This window comes from Emydura macquarii, unplaced genomic scaffold (assembly GCF_026122565.2).
Source record: "Emydura macquarii macquarii isolate MOO-44397 ecotype Brisbane River unplaced genomic scaffold, CSIRO-AGI_Emac_v2 contig_791, whole genome shotgun sequence".
Classification (NCBI taxonomy): domain Eukaryota; kingdom Metazoa; phylum Chordata; order Testudines; family Chelidae; genus Emydura; species Emydura macquarii.
The window spans coordinates 140,042-157,585 of NW_027130928.1; the positions used below are offsets into that span (position 1 = coordinate 140,042).

At 48.9% G+C, this 17,544-nt stretch overlaps 2 protein-coding genes across 2 annotated transcripts; both read left to right on the forward strand.

The window, feature by feature from the left end:
* Positions 1–2,446: 2,446 nt before the first annotated feature.
* On the forward strand, positions 2,447–3,385 carry LOC137149630 (olfactory receptor 52P1-like). The gene has a single exon (XM_067543158.1). The coding sequence runs from the start codon at positions 2,447–2,449 to the stop codon at positions 3,383–3,385; it is 939 nt and encodes a 312-aa protein (XP_067399259.1).
* Positions 3,386–13,168: 9,783 nt separating this feature from the next.
* Positions 13,169–15,284, forward strand: LOC137149622 (olfactory receptor 52P1-like). The gene is made up of 4 exons (XM_067543150.1): positions 13,169–13,172; positions 14,269–14,416; positions 14,468–14,532; positions 14,794–15,284. Exons 1-4 carry the CDS (start codon positions 13,169–13,171, stop codon positions 15,282–15,284), a joined length of 708 nt encoding a protein of 235 aa, XP_067399251.1.
* Positions 15,285–17,544: the final 2,260 nt, after the last annotated feature.

The window sequence follows — 17,544 nt, forward strand, 5'->3', positions numbered from 1 at the left end:
GAGCCTTGGTAAATTGCTCCAATGGTCAATTTCTCTCTCTTTTTAAAAAGTGCACACCTTATTTGTAGTTAGAAATTGTCTAACTTCAACGTCCAGGCATTGGATGGTGTTAGACCTTTCTATGCTAGCCTGAAAAGCCCATTATTGAATATTTGTTCCCTGTCTGGGTACTTGTAGAATGTTGTCAAATCACCCCTTAACCATCTCTCTTACACTGAATAGACTGAGCACTTTGAGTCTGACACTGTAAGGCAGGATTTCTAGTCTTTAAATATTCCCTTCCAACTGTAATCTTCTATGATTCTAACATCAATAACAGAAACAAACATACTGACTTTACCCAGCATGCACTGAGCTGGAGCGAACACTCTCAAAGGACCCGTCATTTCTAGACAACATTCGTATGAACGGTTGGTACTTTCTTGAGACAGAGCCCGGCCTTGAAATTGGCCATAACTGTAAATTTGAGAACTAGTAAACAAACTGGTGTGTGGGTTAATGTGATCTACCTGACTGACTGTGGTGCAAAGACTTGCCCAGACCCAGAGCTGTTAGCAAAGGAGACACACCTAGACAGACAATGGATTCTGTTAGACCACAGAGCCCAGGTTTCAAACCTCCAGGGAAGGGAGTAAAATGGGAAAATGTTATCCTGTAAATGAGAGGCACAGGTTAACCCAGTAATATCAAAACCCGAGAATGTAATTAAAACCCTAGGCTACAAAGAATACTGAGGTAAAATGAAGGCAACTGGTTAAGTGTTCAAAAATCCGGAAGGGTATTAAACAAACTGCCCCAATGAAAAACTATCAGGATTAAAGGCATGGCATAATGAAAAAGATTGCAAGCACACCTTAGTACTAATTTGGATATAAATATTAATGCTGATGTTAACTCTTGTAATTAATTTGTAGCTGATGCCATGTCAAGACTGCAGGTCCCTTGAGGTGTATTCAGGAGCTCTGATTACTCCCTCCTACACCAATCTCATATTAGGAGTATGATGCTAAGCACAAAAAAACCAAGCAACTTTGCAAGTTGCATGGCCCAACACTGACCTTCCAATTTTTTATTTTAGGAAAATACAGTGGCGGTGAGGTTCATTCCTTATAAGTAGATGAGAGCTTTGATATGAAGTGTATAGTTGGTAGGTATTTGATGTTATTTACATATCTCTGTTAGAGGTTGGCAGTGTAGATAAACTGCTTTCCTGTCTGTCACTGTTCTTTTGATTACGAGTTGAAAAGGAACATATGAGCATTTAGATAGAGCTTTGAAAGTAACAATACTATTCTTTGTATTTCTCTTTGATGTATAAGTAGTAAATACGTGTGAATGGTTGTAAATAACCAATCACCTTGTGCTAATGCAACTAGTTACAGGTGTGCTCAGTACACAGGAGAGGTACTTCAGTGTCTCAAGTAATCATCTATTAATGTTTCAAGGAGATACCTGCTGTCAAGAAAATATCGGTCAGCCTGCATGGCTCTATAAAGGACTCTAGTGGACTGATCCTTTTATCTCAAATCTGTCCAAGCTTGTCAGGGAAAGTTTGGATTGCAAAACTGAGATCCCAGCGTCAGCCTGGAATCACCCTGATAATTCACATGGGAGAATTTGAACAAACTCTGCACATGGACTATTTAGTCTTCATTCCTCTGGATCAATTCATCTACAACTGAAGCTGTGAATCGAAGGACTGAAACCCATCAAGATACTGGAAGTACATCAGAGGGACTGTACAAGCCTGCAAAGTCCACAATTCTACTGGAAACCTGATATATACGGGCTTTCCAATCATTTGTATGTATCTGATTGCTTTAATCATGTAACATTTCTCTTACAGTTTGTTTCTCTTTTTTTATATTAAACCTTTAGCTTTAGTTACTAAAGGATTGGCTGGCAGCGTGATATACTGGATAAGACATAAATTCATATTGATCTGGTAATCTGCCTGACCCTTTGGGGTCAGGAGAAACTCTTGATAAAGAGCATAGAGTTTTAAATAATTTATCTCTTCACTGGACCTAGTGGCTTATTGGGAGCCAGAGACTGATACGCTGTAAAGGAAACTGTGTATACTTTGTTTTAGCTTCTTGATAACCAGTGTGGGGAATCAGAAGCATTGTTTGTGGCTGGTTGGGAAGTCTGACTTGAGTGTCACCCACCAGTGCTGGGAGAATCTGCTCTCCTTTTCCAGCCTGCCCTGACCTTGGCATTTTCAGGTGGCAACCCTAGGCACGGACAGGTCACAATAGGCCAAAATAATTTGGTGTCATCTGCAATGGTTGACACCGCACTGCTCACCCCGCTTTCTAGATAGTTAGTAACAATGGAACTTTTACTGTGCTATTTGTTCTCAAATGCGTGACTCTCCTCCCTCTACTCCTCTCCCTTCACAGGCACCCAGAATATTACTGAGCCTGATCAGTGTCTCAAGCATCTCATGGCAGCTTTCAACCTCACCCCCTCCAAACCGTCAACATTCATCCTAAACGGCATCCCGGGCCTGGAAGCTGCCCACATCTGGATTTCCATCCCTTTCTCTATCTTCTACATCATCAGCCTGTTGGAAAATTTCACGGTTCTGTTTTTTGTCGGCAGAGAGCAGACCCTGCACAAGCCCATGTTCCTGTTGCTCTGCATGCTGGTGCTCACAGACATCAGCATGTCTTCCTGCGTCATGCCGAAGGCACTGTGCATATTTTGGTTCAGTTCCAAAGACATCACTGTGGATGGCTGCCTCACTCAGATGTTCTTCCTTAATGCGGTTGCTTCTATGCACTCAGCCATCCTCGTGATAATGGCCTTCGATCGCTACATTGCTATATGTCACCCTCTGAGATACGCCACCATCCTCACCAACGCACGAATCGCTAAGCTAGGGCTAGTGGGTTTCATACGAGCTGTTCTCTTGGTTCTGCCAGAGCCTCTGCTACTGCGGAGGCTGCCATTCTGTGCCAGCCGCGTTATCCCCCACACGTACTGCGAGCACATCGCTGTGGTGAAGATGTCGTGTGGGGACACCAGAATCAACAGGATGTACAGCTTGGTGATATCACTAATGATCATCCTGTTAGACCTGACACTCATTGGCCTGTCCTATGGGCTGATCATAAGGGCCGTCCTCAAGATCTCCTCCAAGGAAGCCCACCGGAAAGCCCTGAACACCTGTACAGCCCACATCTGTGTAATAATGATGACTTATACTCCCACCCTCTTCTCCACCCTGACACACAGGTTTGGTCAGGGCATCGCTGCCCACGTTCACATCCTCTTGGCCAACCTCTATCTCTTTGTGCCTCCCATGTTCAACCCTATCATTTATGGGGTCAAAACTAAAGAGCTTCGTGAGAAATTGGGAAAATACACCTGCAGAATGTGATCGCCTGGGGCTGCTGACTTTAAACCTGCTTAACAGGAGGGGGAATGGATGTCTCCTCTTTAATCAAGGGTGCTTTGTCCCAATTTGGCTGAGCTCAACCTTGTTGTGATAAACAATTTGAAAAGTTCCTCACACCTAATGTCTTGTTGTCTGTGAAGAGTTTCCCATGTGTCCTCTGTCTTCAAGGAGATTCAGTATTTCCTAGACAGCACCCTGCTTAGATGCTGCAGAGTGGCACAGTCTGTGACATTTTGGGCAGCGCATAGATCAGTAAAGGGGTCTGTCAGCACCTGCCTTATAACCTTTGGGGTCTTAACACTGTCCTGTTACGGCTCACGGTCCTGCACCAGTAACCAGCCCACAAGCATCATGGTGTCACCCTGGCGTACAGCAGCCAACTATCTCCATGCAGGTGATGTCAACAGCCTCTGCAAATCCGTCTCCCTGAGTTCTCATCAAAGCGAAGTCCCTGAAGGGATGGGAAATCTTCTGGGGTTTACTCCATTTGCTCTCATGCTGGTGGAGGACATTATTTGAAGGACATTACTGCCCGGGAAGGAGTGGGAGTTTAAAGCAATCTGGCTGGAGGGGCAGGTCCTGAATTCAGGAGAGTTGGGAAAATCCACAAGAGTCTTCCATCATTCGCCGTTTCTAGTGTGAAACATCTGCCAACCCTCTGACGGGGCACATGTACCAAGACTGGGGTTCTGATTTTGAATTTGATTGTCCGCTCATAGGTTTCCAGATAATGTGGAGCAACTCCTGCTGGGGCTTGTAGCACAGCTTGGATTAAATAAAAAGAGCTAGTCTCTAATGAAAGATTCAGTTTGTTATTTGATGTAGAGATCAATGTGTTAATAACAAAAGCTATGTTTCAATAAGTAGTTTGGGCTATTCTGGAATGGTGAGTGCTGGCCGTCCACAAGTAACATGGCAGCTGAGCATGGTGAGCATCTGGGAAAAGCAAGGCAGGGCCCTGGGCAGAGGGCACAGCGCAGGGGGATGTTGCCAGACAAGTAGGCCTTGTAGGCTGGCCTGGACTGTGCACTTTCAGACAGCCAAAGAGAAGGAAAGAAACTACAAGGCTGAAATACTTGATCACACGTACAGTGACCTGGCTGGAGCCTGAGGGCGTGTGGCCACCGCCAGAGCAGGCGTCTTCCTCATGGCATCAGCGCAGCACAGCCAGGTCCCGGGATGGAGGCCTGGGTGTGTGAGGCACAGATTGTGAATTTTTCTTACATCCCAGAGACTGTCGGTTAGGGGGTACTGGTGCCCACAGGGTAGGGCCCCTTCTTTCCTTTAACCTTCCCCTTTTTTTCCTTATTTTTCTTACAGCTTCTGTTTAACAACTGGAGGACACAGGCAGAAGGGTTGGGTCTTGGGAAGGCAGGGGCAGGACAGTGGGGAAGGAGAGGACTACCTTTGAGACAAGACCCCACTGGTGCCCAACAATGGCGGCCCTGGCTCCCTCAGCACTCGAGCGGGGTGACATCATGCGATGGAGGAGGAGGGGCGGCCACAGGGACTGGACAGCCTTGTCGGGCCAGGGCATAGCCTGGCAGAGGTAGCACCGTGCCTCCCCTGCCGAGTAGAGGACCCGATATTGAGCCCCTTGATGGGGCACCAGAAACAGCCCCTCAAGTGCCTCACCGTGTCGTGCGGGCCTTGCAGCTGAGGCAGCTCAGAAGAGACACTGCAGGGCTGGGCAGGATGGGGGGTGAGCTGCCCTGGGTAGCCCTGCCGGGAGAGGAGGCCAAGCTCTCTGCTAAGAGAGGGGGCAGCAGCCGGGCAGGGACCCGTCTGTGCAACCAGAGCAGAGCTTGGGGAGGGGCTGATCGACGGAGGGAGGCCAGAGGAAGGTGGCACAGGAAGAGTGCCAGGGAAAGAGAGACGGCCAGAGCTGGGGGACCAGGGGCAGACAGCCCGTCTGTGCACAATGGCCACAAGCACTCTCTACCCTGGGGACTGAGGGAGAACCTGACCCCACAGAGGAGACACCAGAGATCCTATTGGATCAACAAAGGCTCACCGCACCCCCACGCTGGGCAACGACCCGGGGCAGGTCATCTCCTGAGGGGACTCCTTCCTACCTCAGTGACACCAGCAACTGCCTGAGGGGCCACCCACACAACCCCCTGGGATACCCTGCTGTGTCCCTAGGCCCAGAGCCACCTCCTACCACCATCTGGGGCCTCGTGGGACTGGGGGCACTTGTCGGCAGTGAGCTTCAGCCCAGCCCTAGTAGCCATCCTTGGTCACTGGCCGGGAAATCATGGCTGCCCGGCTGCCCTGACTGAGGCAGACTTGGGCAGTCTGAGGCGTGGCTCACCATGGCTTAAGAGAGGCTGGGGCTTAAGAGAGACACATCCCCCTGCCACGCATCCCCCCACCACAGCACCCTCTCAGTCCAGTGAGCTGCCTGGCAGGATGGAAAAGCAGCTCCACAATGGCAGGGACTAATTTGGTGGGATGTCACCCCCTGCGGTTACACATGGGGCCGGCCTTTACACCACCACCCCACTCAGTGCCAGACACCACCCCTCTGCACCGGAGCCGGGCCCACAGTGCCTGGAGAGTGCTGGTCTCACGCCAGGGCTGCTCGGTCATTGTGGGGATCAGAAGAAGGCCCTGTGGTAGCCACACGTGGGGTTCAGTCTCCAGTTTGAGCTCACCAGCGGGCACCTGTGATCCCAGGGGTGAGTCCATGAGGTGGTGACCAGCGTGGCCAGGGTGGGGGCTAGCGCAGGGATGGTTCATGTCAACACCACACATCTGCGGCACTGTGGTACATCAGCCATGGCCCAGCCTGTGTGCCGGCCTCACTCCACGCCCATGTCCCCACACACCGCCAGACTGGGAGGCACCTGTCTGCTTACGCCACCTAAAATTAGCTATCCTCACAGACACCGAAGGAGAGCACAAGGGCCAGTGAGCGCAGCAGCCCTCTAAAGGGACAGGCTGAGAGGAGAGGGATTAGTGGGTTCCCGCTGACTGTCCTGGGAAAGCAATGACTGTGGTAGGGTGACCCCAGCCATCAAAGCAGTCAGGAGTTTGTATCTGAGGTGGTTGCTGGACTGGGGTCACTGTGCACGGAGGGTCTGGCTGGGTCTTGGCTTCTCCACGTTCTCCACATGGGAGGGGCTGCAGTAGAGATTTGATTTTTTTTTCACCCAGACTTTGATCACCTGGGGCAGAATGAAAAAAAGACCTTCAATGCTGGGCACTCCCTAGGCTTGGTCACAGGTAAACAGTTGTAGTATAAGGAAAAGCCAACCTACAATTCCAGCATAGACAAGCTACCACCAGCAGCTCAATTCAGAGTCCCCAGCACCCGTTTGTCTCCACCAGAAGTCTCTTGATTACCATGTCCTCCAGGAAGGTCAAAATCCCGCATGCCCGAAAGGGACAGACAGACAGACATCGCTGGTCTCTCCCCCACACTCTGTCTGACGATGGATAAGGAGTGAGCCCTGACTGAACCTTTTCCCACATCAGTCAGTGCCCACCGGGGTTAGATTCTCCCGGTCTAGACGTCAGAGAATCCACAGGAGAGAGTCCCAGGCAGCGTGAGAAGTAACTGTGGGTCTTGCACGTGCAGGTAAAGGGGCCTGGATGAGCTGTATTTGCTCTGGTTGTGTCACTGAGGGCCGCGTGGCTGGGATTCCTGGCTCTCTCAGTCCAGGTGTGGGAAGTGAATGGGGTTAATCCCTCCTGGCTAGAACAGACTTCGCAGCTGCTGATATTTTACCTGGATCTGGAAACTGGTCTCTGGAACCAGGTCAATGTGGCTGTCAAAAGCACAACCCCCCCCCCCAGCCTTTCTGCTGAACCCCCCTCTCCCTGCCTTGGCAACAGAGGACCCCTCACCAGAGGTCAGTCCTATCTTGTGTCAGCCTGAGACCTTTGGGACTCTGGGTACCAGGACAGGGTAGCCCAACAGAGATTACATTTCTCCCACTCTGTGGCCCCACTGCAGAGAAAGTTAACTGTGCTCTTGGACCGTGTGCAGAGACCAAAGTTATGCAGACAATGCAGCCCTGACATGCCCAGAGTTCATAGACAATGGTTTGATTGAAACAATATGGCTGTGTTAATAACTTAAAGTCAGTGAAGTAGGGAAATGCCATAATCATGATTTCAGTGAGGACATGAAGAATCGCTGCTATTCTGGATCCCACTTCGGTTTTGTCACAGATGAATAATTGTAATATTTAAGGAAAAGCCATTCTACACTTCAGAAACAGAGGCACCAGCAGCAATATCCCAGCTCAGAGCCACTGTCACCCTTGTCAGTCTCTGAAGTCTCTCTTTGTGTCGGGGTGTACCATACCGCAAAAACCCCTCTGGAGGCCTCATAGAACTACCACACCCTGCCCTGGAAAGAGCAGTAGAGGTGAGTCCTCCAGGCTGCCTAGAGTGGCTGTGGGGAAAACAACCAATCGTGGAGAGGCTGCAGGTAACAGCTAATCAGAACACAGCAGGCCCCACTAAAAGGAGCTGCAGTAGCTGAACACAGTCAGTTGCTGCATGGAGGCAGAGGAGCAAGTTTGGTACTGCTGGCTGGACAAAGGCACTCCAAGTGCAAGGACAGAGCAGCTGCTTGCAGGACCTGGGGGAGCAGGCCAGAGCTCTAGGATGGCTGCTGGGATGTGGTGCCTGGCTGCCATGAGGTAAGGGTGAAGCCTGAGGTGCAGGGGCCCATAGGAAGTTTCTGAGAAAATCATAGGAGAATAGTGAGAATCAAAAGGGACCCAGCAGGAGGCTACTAATTGTAGGATCTCTGGGCTGGGATGAGGTGTAGTGGAAGGACCTGGGTCCCCACACTGGCCACAGGGAGTGGCCTACTCATAAGGAAGGAGTTGAACCAGGCTGAGTCAGAAAACCTGCCTGAAAGTCCACTGACAGGGCTCACCGCAGACAGAGAGGTGCAAACACACACCCAGCCCAGAGGCACTCGCGGGAGGTGAGTGCCTCCCTGTTACAGTCCTGATGAACCGTTCAGTCTGCCACAGAAGGATAAAACCCTGACTGCCGAACAAGAGAGATGGCCGGGCTCTGCCCCACATGCAGTCTCTGACGGCCATTAAAGGTGTGAGCGCACACTGAACTTTTTCCCACATTCAGTGCATTGCTGGGGTGACTCTCCCGTGTGGATTGTCTGACTTGTAGAGCACTGTTTCTGGCCTAGCTCCAGGCTTGTTCTGCTGAGCCCACAGGTCTTCCCCTAACTTGATTCCCTGTTTCACCACCGTTTACTCTGGCTTTGAATCTTGGCTCTGGTTCTGATTGTTGGTTCCTGTTAAACTGTAGGATATTTTTTTTTTCTTGTTGAAATCAGGGCTTCCCATTGCAATCCAGTTCTAAACATTTTTATAGATTTATAGTAAAGCTGTTGAAATGGTTAATGGATCAAACATTTTGTTAAAAAACCCATAAAGGTGGATATAATATTTTTAACTAGAAAAAATGAAATCAGAAAATAATAAATCCAAAAGTCCACAATAATACAACACATTTCATAGGGGTCTAGGTCTGGACTTCCTGGGGTGGCGCAGAGTGGAGCATCTGCAGGAACAGCTGTGGTATTCCCACGGGAACAGAGCTAGTCACAGTAATGCAAAACCTGGGCTCCACCAGGATGAGGGGCAAAGGGGAAGGAAATGAGGCAGTTCTACCAACGTGTTCAGGAGAAGCATAGAATCATAGAATCAAAGAGTTGGAAGGGACCTCAGGAGATCATCTAGTCCAACCCTCTGCTCAAAGCAGAACTAACCTCAGCTAAATTCTGTCTGGAGTAGCCTGTCCCAGGGTTGCCCAGGGCCAAAGCATAATTTTTTCAGGGTCAGTAAAAAGGAGTAACATGGACCCCCTCCCACACACATACCACAATCCCTCATTCCATACCTACAATCTCATGAGACATAAAAAAAAATTTCCTCATGGTAAAGGTGGTCACAGCCAGGACCGCCGGGCCCTGGTAATGTGTACCCTTTCCCCACCCATGTGCAGGCTGTTGGCAGTCCGGGCAGGCTTCGGAAGTCATAAATAGACCACAGCCTCTGGGAAGACATGTCTGCCTCCGAGAGCAATTACCCCCTGACTGAGCTGCTGGGCTGGGCTTTTATACTTCCCTCCTCTGCCCTGGCTCCACCCCTCCGTTTAAGGGTGGTTTGGCTGTTCTGCCCAGTAGGGGTGTCGGGACCCTTCCTTGGGCCCAGGCTCCGAGGAAGGCCCCGGCACCTTGCTACAATCCCCAAATGGGTGCCCCAAAATTAAAGATTTTTTTTCTTCATAAGTCCCTGAGGCAGGGAAGTGCTCTACTTATTTCACAGAGGGGAAACTGAGACCTAGAGTAGATTACAAGATGACACTTCCAAGGTTACACAGGAGCTCTGTGGCCGATCCATGAATTGACCAGGTCTCCTGAAATCCAGAGCAGCGCATGATCCACTAGACCCCAGGGAGAACTTGTCAAAGGCACAAGGGCAGTGGGCAGCAGAGTCCCATTGAATGTAGATGGACAATGGGCACTTCACTCGCCTCTGAACATCTCCCTGCACCCTCCCCACCCCAACGACAGCCTGTGCAGTTACTATAGCTGGGATAAGGAGACAAAGGCCGTCAGTCCACAGACTGCAGGTCACCTGCTGATCACTAAAGGGGGCTCAGGAAGCTGCGCTTCCCCATAGCAGGATATTGCACCCAGAGGAGTTTATGACTAAGCTGGGGCAATCTGTGCTGACATCTGTCAGAGAGGCTATCGGCTGGGAGGGACTGTTACTGTGTGTGGAAATCCTATGTTTGAAACAGGGATGCGCAAGAGCCTGTCCATGCGCATGTCGCGGTCTCAGGGATTCATCACAGGGCTCATCAGCCGGGAGTAGCAGCAGATGCTCAGATTCTATGACAATGAGCAGCAGCACAGAAATGCTGAGACATAAATGAACATGTCTAACCCTTGCCTCTTCTTTTCTCTCTGGGGTTTTAGCAGTGCAGGACAACTCTAGCAAGTCTGCAAGACTCAGAGCTCTGACAATCTGAGCCTCTGTTATCAGTGAATTGTTTATTCACTCCCAGGGGAGGCTTTTAGACTGAAATTCTCCAGGGTCTATTTTCTGCCCTTCCCACTGCTCACGGTGTGCAGGGAATTGTACAACACTCCTGGTCAGGGACTGTACAGGGGAATTATAAATTTTCCCGACCACAATTGCAAGTGTCAGACGTGAGATTCGAACACTCATTCTCAGGTCGCAGTAACAAGATTTCCTCTCTGCTGCATAAGATTCTGGTGAGTTGCCTCTTTCTGCAATAAAGTTAGTGCTAAGGGCTTGGGAAGGGGTAAAGTCAAGAACAATCTGGGCAGGAATTCTCCAGCACGGAGACTTGAACTGTTTAGTGTTGTCAGAAACATGAAGGGATTTAAAATTGGAACTAAAGATTTATTGTAAATAGTTTAGACAAATATATTTTTAAAGATAATTTCCTTGTCTTTTACTGTGTCCTTTTATGTGTCTGAGTATCTTCCCCTTTTTGGATTCTCTGTTTTTTCTCTCTTTTTTCAATTCAGTGACTTTACTGCCATGTTAAGACGTGTAGCCACAGCCTCTGCAGTGGGTGTCTGTGATACAAGATTTCACATCAAGAATGAGTCACACAGGGTTTTACAGACTGGCCAGATTCTGCTCTCACATTCCGCCTTCAATGGCTTATTCCAGATTAACATTGGCATCACTGACAGCAAAATCAGGGCCCCTGTGTTTTCAAATCCCCACCTTTCATGCCCAATCTCAGAGTGCCACATAAACTGGGGGTCTTCCTTCAGACTCTTTCAGCACCTTAACAGAATAGCTCTCGCTGCTGCAGGACCTAAAGCCAGGATCTTGACAGAAGGGAGCCTAAAGTCTCACACTAAGGGTGAAATCTTGGTCCCATTTAGATCAATGTCAAAACTCCCACCAGGGCCAGGATTTCACCCTAAAGCCACAATTAGGGCCTTAAATAAAAGCGCTAATTTTCACCGGCCATGAGCCTCCAGTGTCTTCAACTGGAGTCATCCTGCAGCCTCTAAGGATGGGTGAGCTCATCTGGACCACAAAAGAACTGAGAGGAGCGTTGCTGAAATCTGAAACTCACAGCTTAGAGGTTCAAAATAACTAAAAGAACAACCTTTTTCATGAAAAGTGTGTGCTCTGTCTGTTCCCCTGTGTTTCTGGTTCTACATGATATAGGAAGTACCATAATTCAGTAAAAATAAAAGCATTTTTCTGGCTTAGAGGAAACCAGGCAAGGTTGGAAATCTCACAGGGCGTGATCCAGCACAGACAGTGTGGGTGTCGGAAGGAGGGGATGCGAGGGGGTGTGTGTAGTATCCAGATGGCAGAGATGCAGAGTCCTGAAACAAGGTGAAATAGGGACTGGACATCCTGCCTAATTCAAACACCAAAGAACTGTAACTTGGCTTCCTGCAATCTCCTGGGGCAGGGGGGTGTCTCAGACTGTAATGTAATGTGGACTCAGTGTAGGAGATTGTCTGTGACACTTTCCCCATCCAGCCCATCCCTGCTCCTGTGACCAATCCTACAACAACTAAAGCTTTGTGTTGTTTTGAGAAAGAGTTACTAGCGCTGGCTCCTTTTAGTGTCCATCTCCTCTCTCCCCTCCCCTCAGGTCTATCCCTCTCTCCTTCCCTGCACACGCTGAGCTGCTGATGCGGTTCCCTTCACCCCCAGACAGGCTGTGCAAGAAGTTTGTCCTCCATCCCCCCTTTTCCCAGTGCAGGCAGACCCAGAGTTTAACCCAGGCTGTGTAGATATTTGTACGAGCTGTCGCTGTGTGGTGTATCCGGCACCTGGTGTTTGGCCTGGGTGAGTGGATCGCTGTGTGGCAGCGCTGGGGGTTGTGCAGGTTGGGAGAAGGCTGTATATGGACAGGCATGGGCAGGTTGTGGCGGGAGTGGGGGGTACACAGACAGACGGGCAGCACAGCTGAAATTCAATTTTTCTTTCTGATTGTTGGTCCCAGGCCAGTGCTGGGAGTTTCCTGGCCCTGAATGTGCCTGGACAGATTTCTGCGCCTCTTTCCCTCCGTAAGCCATAGACTTTTTCCCCCTTTGGCTAAATTCAGCACTGTCATGAGTCGAAAAAAAATGCCTTTGGAAAGGCTCAGGCACCAGCTTGCAGGCAAAATGCCTCCAGCTGACTCCTGTGTGTGGTGCAGGAACGTGTTCACAGAGCCCCAGGCCAGAAGGTAGCACTGTGATCATCTAGTCTGACCTCCTGCATATCACAAGCCAGAAACCTACTCCCAAAGCATTCCTAGAGCACAGCTTGTAAAGAAACCTTCAATCTTAGTTTAGAAATTCTCAGTGATGGAGAATCTGCCTTGAGCCTTGGTAAATTGCTCCAGTGGTTAATTACTCTCCATGTTTAAAAAGTGTATACAGTATTTGTCTATCTTCAACTCCTAGCCATTGAATGGTGTTAGACTTTTCTATGCTAGCATGAAAAACCCATTATTCAATATTTATTCCCTATCTGGGTAGTTATAGACTGTTATCAAGTCACTCCTTAACTATCTCTGTGTATCAACATGAATCTCTAATTGTGGACATCAGAATTGGAGGTAAAACAACTTCTCTCCCCCTACTTGAGATTCCCCTGTTTATCATCCCAGGATCACATTAGCCCTTTTGGCCACAGGGTCACACCCTGGGAGCTCATGTTTAGCTAATTACCCCTTCCTGCCCCCAAATCTTGTTCAGAGTCACTGCTTCCCACGACGATGTGTAAGCATCGCCTACCTTCTTTGTTCTTAGAACACACATAGTTTGTTTTGACCCACTGTACCAACCAATCCAGATCGGTCTGAATCAGCGACCTGTCCTCTTCATTATTTAGGATCTCCCAATTTTTGTGGCATCTGTAAATGTTATAAGTATTCAAGTATGAGAAGGGTAAACAACTGGGTTGCTGATGGGTGTTTCAGCTAAACAAGGCAGAATAACGAAACCACTGTACTTGCTTTGTCTCAGAGAAAGCTGGGTGCTTTCAAAAACGAGTCTCACCAAAAGAAACAGGGGAAATAACAGAGCACAAAGTCCCAGCCTGGCATGATAGTGTCTGTTTCCATGGGGAAATCTTGGCTTCTTTGCAAAAGAGGAATTGCACCTTGGAGGAGATCAATGATCCATCCAGTCCAGCGTCCTCTCTCTGACAACGACACACCACAACTGCTGAAGAAGGTGTTAGGGGGATAACCTGACCTTCATAACGGTGTCACATTCACTCCTAACAACCAGAGATCAGTTTTTGCCCCGAGAAACGGGGATTTACAGGTTTTCCAAGATATTTATTTAGCTCTATCTATTGTAACGGAATGTTCTGACTTTCCATTTAAAAGTCCTAAACTCTGATTCTTTCTTATCTCCTGACCTCAACTTCATCTTGTGACAATGAGTTCCTCTGTCTAATTATGCACTCAGTGAAGAAAGTGTTCTCTTCACTGGACCTAGTGGCTTATTGGTAGCCAGGGACAATAATGCAGTAAATGAGAGAGTGTATATTTTGTCTTAGCTTCTTGGTAACCAGTGTGGGGAATCAGAAGCACTGTTTGTGGCTGGTTGGGAAGTCTGACTTCAGTGTCACCTACCAGGGCTGGGAGAATCTGGTCACCTTTTCCAGCCTGCCAGAAACTTGGCATTTTCATGCGGAACCTGAGGCACTGACAGATCACACTCGGCCTAAATACATTGGTGGTTTCTGCAAAGGTTGCCACCTCACGGCTCACCCCCCTTTCTAGATAGTTAGTAACAATGAAATATTTACCGTACTATTTGCTCTGAAGTGCATGACCCTCCTCTCTCTGCTTCTGTCCCTTCACAGGCACCCTGAACATTACTGAGCCTGATCGGAGTTTCGACCATCTCATGACGGGTTTCAACCTCACCTCCTCGGATCTGTCAACATTCATCCTAAACGGCATCCCGGGGCTGGAAGCTGCCCACATCTGGATTTCCATCCCTTTCTCTACGTTCTACATCATCAGCCTGTTGGGAAATTTCGTGGTTCTGTTTGTTGTCAGCAAAGAGTCGACCCTGCACAAGCCCATGTTCCTGCTGCTCTGCATGCTGGCGCTCACAGACATTGGTGGGTCTACCTGTGTCGTGCCAAAGGCACTGTGCATATTTTGGTTCGGTTTAAAAAACATCACTGTGGATGGCTGCCTCACCCAGATGTTCTTTCTTTACTCAGTTTCTGGTACGCAATCAGCCATCCTCGTTATAATGGCCTTCGATCGCTATGTTGCCATATGTCACCCTCTGAGATACGCCACCATCCTCACCAACGCACGAATCGCTAAGCTAGGGCTAGTGGGTTTGATACGAGCTGTTCTCTTGGCTCTGCCAGAGCCCCTGCTACTGCGGAGGCTGCCATTCTACGCCAACCGCGTTATCCCCCACACGTACTGCGAGCCCAGCGCTGTGATGAAGATGTCATCTGGGGACACCAGAGTCATCCGTATGTACACCTTTGTGACATTATTAGTGATCATCGGGTTAGACCAGACACTCATTGGCCTGTCCTATGGGCTGATTATAAGAGCCGTCCTCAGGATCTCCTCCAAAAAAGCCCACCGGAAAGCCCTCAACACCTGCACAGCCCACATCTGTGTGATGCTGATGTATTATACGCCCTTCCTCTTCTCTGCCCTGACACACAGATTCAGTCAGGGCATCAATGCCCACGTTCACATCCTCTTGGCCAACCTCAATCTCCTTGTGCCCCCCATGTTCAACCCCATCATTTATGGGGTGAAAACCAAAAAGCTTCGTGATAAAGTGGGAAAATACACCTGCAGAATGTACTCGCCTGCGGCCACTGACTTTAAACCTGTGTGACAGGAGTGGGAAAGGATGTCTCCTCATTAATTAAAGGTGCTTTGTCCCAGTGTGGTTGAGCTGAGCCTTGTGGCAGTTCACAGTCTGAGAAGATCCTCATGCTTATTGTCTTATCACTCCATCCCCAAGCACTGCTCTCTCTGTTACTCAGTTATATCTCTCCAACCATCACTTGATCTCTTTCAGTGTGACCCGTCATCCACTATGCCACACCCCCGGTCACACAGCTTTTCTGTAACTTGAACACCACCAGCGCCGATGATTTCTTATATGCTCACAGACCTATTTGCCATCAGTATGTTTGTTGATTCTCACCATTCTTTACTCTCCTCCTTTTTTTACTCTTTTCCCCTCTCTGCCATCACAAGGTCCCCAGCTCTGCCCTCCACCAGGCCCCAATAATCCCTTCCAATCCTGAGCCTCCCCAAATCGGTCTCTCTTATTTCTTAACTAGCAATAAATTGGAGTTTTCCCCTCTGGTTTGTCCTCTTTGAAAACATGAAATCTTCCACAATTTTCTGTTCATTTTGGGACACACATTGCACACAGACTGGGATCAAAATAAACAAAAGTCTATTTAATAGAAAAATCACAGATGCAAAGATGAAGGATGGAAGAATCCCATGCACAGCTACAGACTGGGGACCGACGGGCTAGGCAGCAGTTAGTCAGAAAAGGATCTGGGGGTTATAGAGGATAAGAAACTAGATATGAGTCAGCAGTGTGCTGTCCTTGACAGGAAGGCTAACGCCATACTGGGCTGCATTAGTAGAAGCATTGCCAACAAATGGAGTAAAGTGAATATTCCCCTCTACTTGGCATTCGTGAGGCCCATTTGGTGTATTGCAGCGGTTCTCAACCGGTGGTACACCGAAGAAGGCTGGGTGGTACGCGAGCCGTACCGCGCCGCTGCCGGAAGGGCCCTCCCACCCACCCTTGCAAAACTCTGGCTGAAAAGGGAAAACAGCGGAAGGGTTTCAGAGGAGGGCAGTGTTCCCTCCATAGCCTGCTGCGAAACCCCGCTGCCGCCTCAAGCCCCGGCCCGCCGCCGCCACGAAACGCCGCAGCCGCCAAAAGTCCCCCCCCCTTTTTTCCCAAGTGGTATTCGGGTCAGGTACAGTCAGGTCAAGTGGTACTTCACCTGACTGTACCTGACCCGAGTGGTACTCGGGGAAAAAAAGGTTGAGAACCGCTGGTGTGTTGCATCCAGTTTTGGGCCTCCCGCTATAGGAATATGTAGACAAATTGGAGAAAGGACAGAGGAGGGCAACAAAATAATTAGAGGGCTGGAGTACGTGACTTATGAGGAGAGGCTGAGGGAAGGGGGCTTTTTTAGTCTGCAGAACAGAAAAGCAAGGCAGGATTTGATAATATCCTAGAATTACCTGGTGGCAGATGACAGAACTAGGAGCAATGGTCTCAAGTTGCAGTATGGGAGGTCTAAGTTGAATATAAGGAAAAAGTTATTCACTAGGAGGGTGGTGAAGCATGGGAATGGGTTACCTTGAGAGGTGGTGGAATCTCCATCTTTAGAGGTTTTTAAGCTGAGGCTTGACAAAGCCCTGGTTGGGATGATTTGATTGAGATTGGTCCTGCTTTGAGCAAAGGGTTGGACTAAATGACCCCCTGAGGTTCCTTCCAATTCTAACCTTCTAGGATTCTATGCAATAATGAGGAAAGCAAACATAGACGAGTTACACAGAAAATAAACAAAGACACAGGAACATCGCAACCCAGGCTCCGAGGAAGGACACAGCGCCTTCCTACAAGTTAATTTACATTTGAGTTTACTTCAGGAGTAGGTCACTTATCCAACTCAAAGGTGTTTGTGACAAATCAAATTCAACAAAATAAAGCAAACGCTGGAGGAAATGTAAGTTTAGGCTGGCACTCCCACTGCGTAGCTCTGTTAGGGTGTTCAATGCTGCAATTATACACTGATGACAGACCGTTCTTTTGGACATGCTCCGTCTGCCCAGTAAACATACATGCCTTTGGTAGGGCACATTGGGAATTGTTCAGGGGATGGACGATCTCCAGGAGACAGACCCAGTGCTGCTTTACCACCCAACACAGGATCCACAGCTACTCCTGAGATGCCCCTGTCTTTGTCTCCTACTGTAGATGTCAGAGAATCCACACGGGAGAGTAACCCCAGCAATGCACTGAATGTGGGAAAAGCTTCAATCTGAGCTAACACCTTTAATGACCGTCAGTGATGTCACATGGGACAGAGTCCAGTAAATTCTCTCCCTTTGCG